The following is a 9065-nucleotide window of genomic DNA, read 5'->3' as shown; positions in this document are numbered from 1 at the left end:
GATTAGAACAATGCCCAGCACAGAGGTAACGCTTAATAAATTTTTGTTTCCTCCCTTTCTTCTTTTCTCTTTACATTCTTACACTTGATGATCTCATCAACCTCCATGGGTTTGTTATCATTTCTGCGAAGATGATGGATCTATATATTCTGGCTCTCTCCTCTGAGCTTTAGCTCTGTATTACTGACTGCCTGTTGGGTATTTCAGACTGGATGCCCTGTAGATTGAGATGTCTCAAATTCAGCACTTTCAAAATAAAACTTTCCTCCCCAAACTTCCTTTCCTCTCAACTTCCCTATTTCTGTCAAAGGTAGCATCATCTTTCAAGTCTACTAGGTTCATAACCTGGACTCCTCATCACCCATCACCTCACATCTATTTAGTTGCCAGATCTTGCCATTTCTCATATCTGATCCTTTCTCTCTTCTCATACAGTTGTCACCTTAGTTTAGGCTTTCATCACCTCTGGCCCAGTTCATCGCAATAGCCTCCCACTAACTGCTCCATCTCATCTCTCCCCAGTCCAGTCCATCTTCCACATTCCTGCCAAAGTGGTTTTCCTTAAGCACAGATCTGACCATATTCCCATCTACTTAATCAGATCCAAGGACTCCCAATTGTCCATAGAATAAAATATAGACTCATCTGTTTAGCTTTTAAAGTCCTACCCTCTCTTTCTGATCTCTTTGTACATTACTCCCCTTTGTCCACTCTTCAGTCTAGCCATACCAGCCTTCTTGCTGTTCCTTACTCACAACACTCCATCTCCCACCTCCTTGCCTTTGTAGCATCAATCTACCAATCCTAGAATATATTTCCTAGTCATCTCTGACTTATAAAATCCCTTTCTTTTACATGAAGGATTTCTGAGCCATCCAACTGCTAACTGCTCTCTCTTTCAAATTCCCTGTAATTTATTCCTATTTTCTCTATTTATATTTCAGTAGTCCCTTATTGCCTATAGAATAAAATATAAGTATTTTTGTTTATCAATTAAGATCTCACAGTCTTGTTGTTTTAGACATTTAGACATTTCATTAGACATTTGGCAGTCTAGACAAAATAACCTACTGGATGTTCCCAGACTCAGCATTCCATCTCTCACATTTGTGCCCCTGTAGAGGCTGTCGCCTGTATCAACAATGCACTCTCGCCTCAACTGAGCTTCTTAGAATTCCTTGCTTCTTTCAATACTTAGCTCATATGTCAACATCCTACTTTCTTCTGAGAAAGTCTTATTGATCACCCTCAGTAGTTAGTACTTTTTCCTTTTTCAAATAATCTGCTACTTCTATGAACTTATTTGTATTCCCCTGGTCAAGGAAGGCATCAACTATTCTGTTCCTCATTCATCTTTGTATTCCTAGCACAGGATAGCTCTTTGCACATAGTGGGTACATAAACATTTGTTTAAAATGTTTATTTATATGCTTTATTTCTGTATCACCTTCATGAATTTCAAATATCTTTTTCCCTTCTCCTCCCTACATAGCCATCCTTATCCTTATGTAGAGAACCTCTCTTCTGACTTTTGTATAAATAATAATCATAATAAAAAAAGTGATAGTGGTGAAAAGTAAGTCAGTAACCTCTGCAAAGATGGGAAGGAGATGTGTTTTCAACTCCTCTTTAAAGTCACATCTAGTATTTATAATTGAACAATGTTCAGTTGCTGGCTTATGTTGTTGTTGCTGTTTTGTTGTTCTTTTCCATGTGTTATAGTCATTGAGTCTTGTTTTTTTCTGACTTTGTGTCAGTTCATTGAAACCTTCCCAAGCTTCTCTGAATCTTTATATTCATTATTGATTAAGGAATAATAACATTTGTTATTGTAATGGAATAACATTCCATTACATTCATGTAATAAATTTTTATTAGCCATTCCCAAACAAAGAGTATCTCCCTAGTTTCCAGTTATTGCTATCTCCAAAAGTGCTGTTATAAATTTTGAGCATACATATACATAAAAAATTATATATAAATATATGTACCTGCATACACATCTATTATATCCATAGCTTTTCTATCACTGACCTCCCATTCATAAGTGTTAAATTGAACTAAAATATCTTCCTTGACTACCCTATCCCTCACAAAACACTTCCCACTTTTTCAGATTGGCTTCTTGGATCTCCCCCGTGTGGGGAGCATCAGTTTGGGGGGCAGCCTCATTGAACTCAAGCTGGAAAGCTCCCTGTCCCTTTCTCCCCCAATTCCTCCAAATGACTCTGACCTTTCTCTATCTAGGGACAATTTGCCTGGTCAGCATCTATGGGACCCACCACAATCCTTCTGTGTGGCCTGATTCCAAGGTAAAGAAACAATGTGTTCTCTGTGCTTGGCTCCTTCCCTTTCCCATAAGAACAAGATAATCCTGACAGCCCTAGGGAGCTGCCCTTTAACTCTGAAAGAGAAGACCAGGACATTTGTGGTTGGGCTTCTGGGCCACAGCCCAGCTAGGTTAGAGCTGGCTCCCAGAGAGCCTGGAGATGCCTTCTGATCTAATTCTTCTAATATATCACTTTCTCTCTTCTCAGCTCCACCGAACAAGACTTTATTGGTGGGTGTAGATTAATCAGTAAAGTTCCTATGCCCTTTCTCTACTTAAACCTCTACTAGACACCCCCTAGCCAGGCCTCTCTGGGACATTGAGGAAGGATCCTGAACTGGTGCCTCATTTAGTCATCATTGGCTATGTCTCCCTCCAGGTATTCAACCCCTACCGCTTTGACCCTGAGAATCCCCAGCAGAGATCCCCACTGGCCTACATTCCCTTCTCAGCCGGACCCAGGTAACTTTCTTGCCTCTTGCCTCCTTGTCTCCCATGTAAGTTTTTGTAACCCTCCTTTCTAAAATCCCCAGGATGTCCTAAGAGGTTCCCCCTGTTGCCCCCAACCCCAGAGCTGGATCTGAGAGATAAACAGCTCTGTTATCGGGGGTGAGGGGATCAGGGGGGAGTCTTCAATCAATCTCAAGCATTAGTAGCCTGGAAAATTTATGGACATCTCTTCAGAGCCTGAGGTCCTGGATGGGCTGCTTTCCCCTCCCCTTCCCCTTCTTCCTTTCCACAGTGCCTATGGCTGGGTATGTCACTCTCCTCTCTTTCCTTCAGCATCTGGGGTTGAGTGAGTTAGCCACATTCCTCCCCATTTCTTTGTTTCAGGGCCTAGAGCTGGAAGTCTTGTTCTGTTCTGCCCCTTTCCTTCCCCTCCCCACATCCTCCAAGGGGTCTCAGTGTGAGGGTCATGACCTATATCCTGTGTCCTTCCCTTGGGCAGAAATTGCATCGGTCAGAGCTTTGCCATGTCTGAGATGAAGGTGGTTGTGGCATTGACTTTACTCCGCTTCCGGCTCACAGTGGACAGGACCAAGAAGGTGCGTCGGAAGCCCGAACTGATCCTACGGACAGAGAGTGGGATTTGGCTAAACGTGGAGCCGTTGTCCTCCCAGACTGCAGCCACTCCTGCGACCCAGCCCCAGCAATGAGCCAGTCCAGTTTGGGGAGGAGACTGGAGGGAGTGGGAAACAAGAGTGGGGAAATGTCCAGAAGTCCTGAGGCCTGGAGCTGTGTGAACCTCTCTCTTTCCCTGGTGTTTCTCTCCCTGTGCTGGGAGTTGAGACCTGGTAATCCGGGGCTGGGGACACCATCATCCTTGGACACCTGAAGTTGCCTTCCTTTGCCTTTCCTCTTGCTCTTTGGAGTTGATCTTGAAAGAACAATCTCAGGGCTTGTTAGAAGTGGGATGAGAGAGGAGACAGCAGCTTTTTGCGGGTGCTGTCCCACCCCCTCCTGGCTGTTGGGTTTGCTCTCTGGGAGCTGACTGGACTTCCTCAGTTATAAGATCATTTATTGTTTTCATTTTTATTTTATTTTTTAAGATAAAAGGGGGGAGAAAGAAAAAAGAAAATCTTGCTCCCATGATGAATGCAGTTTTCAAGATCTGCCTGTACACTTCTGAAATTATGCGATTCTGTACAATAAAACCAGTAAGATATCAGGCTCTGTCTACTCTGGTTCTACTCCCTCTGATATCGGCAGTTGGAAAAACAAGGGAGCCAGGCACATGTCTGGAATCTCTGATCCTGGGAAGGTTGGGGCTGATGGAGGCTCAGGAGTTCTGAGTCAATCAGGCTCGGCTTGAATGGGCTAAGCCAATCAGAAGTCAGAAGAAAGTTTGGCATAGGTAGGGTTACCTCCTGGTAACATGAGACTGCCTAAATAGAGGCAAACAAACCTAAGTCCGAAAATGGAGGGCGTCAAAATTCATATGCAGATCAGAAAAGGAGAGGGCTCTTGGAAAACATCTGTACTTCTAACCTGCAAGAGAGGGAGCCCAACCTGAAAGAAAGAAAAGGAAAGACGAAAAGAAAGAAAAAAGAAAGAAAGAAGGAAAGAAAGAAAAAGAAGGGAGGAAAGGAAGAAAAAAGAAAAAGAAAAGTTAAAATTGAGTGAGGAGACAGAAGAAACCTTTAAATCTAATTCAGTAGATAAAGTATGGCATCCCAGATATGTAGGGAATAAACATATATATATATATATATGCATGACTAATTAATTTCTCAATCTATAAGTAGGCAAATGATATGAACAAAGTTTTCAAAAGCAGAAATGTAAACTATCTACAACCATATGAAAGATTGCTTCAGATCTCTAATAATAAGAGAAATACAAATCGCAATAACTCTGAGGTTAGCTCACGCCCAGAAAACTGGGAAAGATGACAAAAGACAAAGGCTAAGCAATGCATTGTAGGTAGAATCATGACTTTGAGCCAGTCCTTCTGTTACTCTGGTTTCCCAAGGAGGATACTGGAGAGGCTGGTTGGGGGAGGGGATGCACAGAGGTCTAAAAGCCCCAACACTGACCCAATTCAATTCACAAAGCCTTCCTTTGTATGTGCTAAGGCGGTGTTCTGGGCCTTCAGAAAAACAGACAGAAACCAGAGTTCCCCTTTGCCAAGCTTACATTCTAATGGAAAGATACAACATGTAGACAGATAAGTAAAGGCCAGATAATTTGAAGAGGAAGACAGAACTAGAAAAACTAGGGAGATCAGGAAATCCTTCACATAGGAAGTGACCCCCAAGCCACGCTTTCAAAGTATTGGAGAAGGTAAGGAGGGAGGGCATCCCAGGCGCAGGGGAGAGCTTTTGCAAAGGTTGGGAGATAAAAATTGGAATGCTGAGTTGGGAAACAGTCATTTGTCTGGAATGTGAAGTATGCGAAGGGGAGTAATGTGAGCTATCTGGAAATACAGGCTGGAGATAGATCTTATGGGACTTTACATGCCAAAATAAAAGAGTTTCTATTTTATTCTAGAGGCCATGGGGAGACACTGGAAATTCTGAAGCAGGATCCTGATGTGGTCATACTTATGCTTTTGGCTACAACACAAAGTGCTGCTATTAATGTTTTTTTTCCTTTTTTTTTTTTTTTAAACAAATATAGGTATTTTCCCTCCTTCCCTACCCCCTCTTTGGAGCACAGGTCTGGAAGTGGCATCTCTGGGTCAAATAGTATACATTTGGATGACTTTTGGGGTATAGTTCCAAATTATTTTCCAGAATGGCTGGACAGAGAACTATGTTCAAACGTGTCTCACCCACTTATTAACTCTGTGACACTGGGCAAGTCACTTCTATGGCTCAATTTCCTCATCTGTAAAAAAAAAAAAGAAGACAGAGTATTGAACTCAGTGGCTTCTAAAATTCTATAATCCTAGGATTTATAATCCTAGGATCAATTCACAGGCTCACCAATAATGTGCTTCAATGTGCCCACATCCCCTCCAACAATTGTAATTCTTTTTTCTTTTTTCATGCTTGCTGATATTAGGGGTGTGAGACAGAACCTCATGGTTATTTTAATGTGGATTCCTTGAATTATTAGTAATTTGGAGCATTTTTTTTCACATGCTCTCCATAGCTTGGATTTTATTTTTTCAGGAGGGGAGATTAGGGTGATACCCTTTCATTGGTGGTATCAATCTCCAGGTTCCTTTGATAATGGAAGATAGGGTTAATTTTTTCTAGTACTAATGAGAAGCATACCTGGTGTTTAATCTTCCTCTTCCCATTCTTCTGCTGCCCCTTTGTTTCATCCCCAGCGGTTTGGGGAGGGCACGATATGCATCAGGAGGTCCCCTCCAGCTGGACCCCACTACTGAGTGACTCTGCCAGGGTTCCTGGAGGTGAAGCCTGGGGTCTGAAGCTTTAAGCGACTAATCTGTGGGGAGATGTCAAATACAGAATGCCTGGCACATAGGTCTTTAGTAAATATTTATTGAGTTGAATTGAATGCAGGACAGCCAGAAGATCTGGGTGAAGGTGGATTGTGGAGGCCTTTAAATACCAGACTGAGGAATCATTTAAACATGTAATCACAGCAGCTTCTTTTCTATAGCACTTTAATGTTTACAAAGTGCTTTCCCAATAATCCCTTCCTTCCTCTACCTCTTCATAGAGCTGACTCCCCCGGAAAGTTAAGTGACTAATTCACGGCTCATGGAGTTCTAGCTCGGAGGGATGGATCTTCCATCTTTAGTAGCGTGCCTTGACCCCATATAGAAGTGAAAATTTCTTGGCTATCTTCCCTACTCTCTTTGTCTTTCTTTGACCCTTTGAGCTCAGGGCTAGGCTAAGTGGGGAGTGGATTATGTATCCTGGAGCTCCCTCTGCTGGGATGTTTTAGGACAACAGACCATAATCAAATTTAGCTTTCTTCCAATTTCCTCATTTTACAGCTAAAGAAACAGAGCCCAAAGTAATAAAGGTGGGAAGCAGCAGATTCATGATTCACACTTTTGATGACCTCTTTTCCATCTAATTTTCAATATACTTTAATTGATTGATTTCTTCCTTCAAACATGCCTTCAGGTCTTCCCCATGTTTAGAAAATCTTCATTTGCCCGTATAGTCTGCTTTCATTTACAGACAGGCTCCTAGGGGAAAAAACAAAACAAAAAACCAACTTTCTATGTTTGTGGCCGGCATGTTTTTACCTTTTTCTTGTTTCCCAATGGCTTTCATTTCTAGCACCCACTGGAACAGTTCTCTCAGGCAATCATGGTCAAACCCAGTACTTTCTCTTCCCAGTCATTATCGCCACTGACCCCTTCCTGAACACTTTCCCTGAACTCAGCCTTTCTGACAGTATCCTATCCTGCTTCTCTTTCTGCATTTCTGATGCACGGATTTTGGCAAAGCACTTGAGGAAATCTCTTATGCTAATCTTGTAATCAAAAGGCCCTAGCTGATAGCACAGGTAAATTTGGGGGTGACTGAATTACCAGTGATTAATATATGCAGGAATCCCTAGGCTCTAACCTCACTGATGAGCTCGGAATGATTAAATGCCTGTTAGACATCTCTACAAACTCAATGGGAAAATATGGAGCTTATCACTTTCCCTTCAAAACCTCGTTCCTCCTAATTTTCTCACTCCTGTTAATGGCTCTGTTAGCCTAGGATCCTAGCTGGAAATGTTGAAAGTGTTAAATTAAAATTTTTAAATTACATTTTAAGTTCTGATCTCCTTCTTTCCTCACCTCACACCATTTGACACAGATATCTATATATCCATATCTATATAGGTAAGCCTGCTGGACCATTGCTAGCTGTTCTGACTTAAGTCTTGCATCTTGACTCTGATCTGCAATAACTCTGGAAGAGAGAGTAAGACTGATCTTTGCACAGCTTTTCCTCACTTAAATCTAATTCACTTACAATTAAAGATATTACCCTTCTGATATCATTGGTCTACTTTGAGAACAACAATGTAAAATATACTATGTATACTTCTATTTGTTATTTCTTTCTCTAAAGGTGGATAGCATCTTTCTTTGGGGTCCTTTATAATTGATTTGAATATTTATAATACTCAGAATAACATTCATTCTGAGTTATCCTTTGATTAGTATTGCTATTATTGTATACAACATTCTCTTGATCCTGCTCATTTCACTCTTAATTATTTTATGCAAATCTTTCCACATTTTTCAAAAACTAACCTGCTTATCATTTCTTACAGCAGAGTTGTATTCCATCACAATCTTATACTATAACTTGTTTAGCCACTCCCCAATTGATGGGCAAACCTTAGTTTCCAATTCTCTGCTTACCATAAAGAGAGCCACTATAAATATTTTGGAACATATGAGTTCTTTTCCTTTTCCCTTGGTCACCTGGGGAAACAGATCTAATAATGGTCAAATAGTATACACAGTTTTATAACTCTTTGGGTATAATTTCAGTTTGTTCTCCAAAATGGTTAGGTCAGTTCACAGTTACTCCACTAGAGTGTTAGTGTTCTAATTTTCTATGCCCTTTCTAATATTTGTCATTTTCCCCATCTATCATTTTAGCCCATCTGATAGAAGATAACTCAAAGTTGTTTTAATTTGCATTTCTCTAATCATTATTGATTTAGAGCATTTTTAAAAATATGGCTATATATAGTTTTGATATCTTCATCCAAAAACTACCTTTGGCCATTTATTAATTGGGGAATGATTCATTTGCCTATATATTTGACAAAATTATCTATGTATTTGAGATATGAAACCTTTATTTGATAAACTGTTTATAACTCCCCCCTCCAAATTTCTGCTTTCCTTCTAATCTTGACTATATTGGTTTTATTTGTACAGACCCTTTTAAATTTAATATAATCAAAATTATCCATTTTATATCTTTTAATGCTCTCTATCACTTTATTCATAAATCTTTTCCTCTTCATAAATTTGATACTATGTTCCACATTCTAATTTTCTTATGATATTTCCCTTTTAAGATCTTTTGACCTTATTTTGGTAAATGGTGTCAGATATTGGTTTATACCCAATTTCTGCCAAATTCCAGTTTCCCCAACAATTTTTATAAATCAAATATTAATTCTTATTCCAAAAGCTTAAATCTTTGTAGTTGTCAAACACAAGGTTACTATAATCATTTGCTAAATTGTATTGCTTAGAAGCATGTTTGCTTCTTCAATTTTCCTCTCAATTCCCACAGAATCATAGAATTTCCTAGTTGGTAATCAATGTGGTGATTAGTGGATTGAAATC

General features: G+C 40.1%; 1 protein-coding gene across 2 annotated transcripts in view; it reads left to right on the top strand.

The window, feature by feature from the left end:
* LOC141564207 (ultra-long-chain fatty acid omega-hydroxylase) overlaps positions 1-3998 on the top strand; it is a 49370-nt gene extending 45372 nt beyond the window's left edge. For both annotated transcript variants that reach the window (XM_074306420.1, XM_074306411.1), the window contains exons 11-13: positions 2248-2312; positions 2709-2791; positions 3279-3998. In XM_074306420.1, the coding sequence (XP_074162521.1) occupies positions 2248-2312; positions 2709-2791; positions 3279-3486 (356 nt within the window). In that variant the 3' untranslated portion in view covers positions 3487-3998. The remainder of the gene's footprint in view (positions 1-2247; positions 2313-2708; positions 2792-3278) is intronic.
* Positions 3999-9065: the final 5067 nt, after the last annotated feature.

The sequence above is a fragment of the Sminthopsis crassicaudata genome, chromosome 1 (assembly GCF_048593235.1).
Source record: "Sminthopsis crassicaudata isolate SCR6 chromosome 1, ASM4859323v1, whole genome shotgun sequence".
In the NCBI taxonomy this organism is placed as follows: Eukaryota; Metazoa; Chordata; class Mammalia; order Dasyuromorphia; family Dasyuridae; genus Sminthopsis; species Sminthopsis crassicaudata.
Note: the sequence above shows the minus strand (reverse complement) of the source record. Positions and strands in the feature narration are given on the sequence as shown.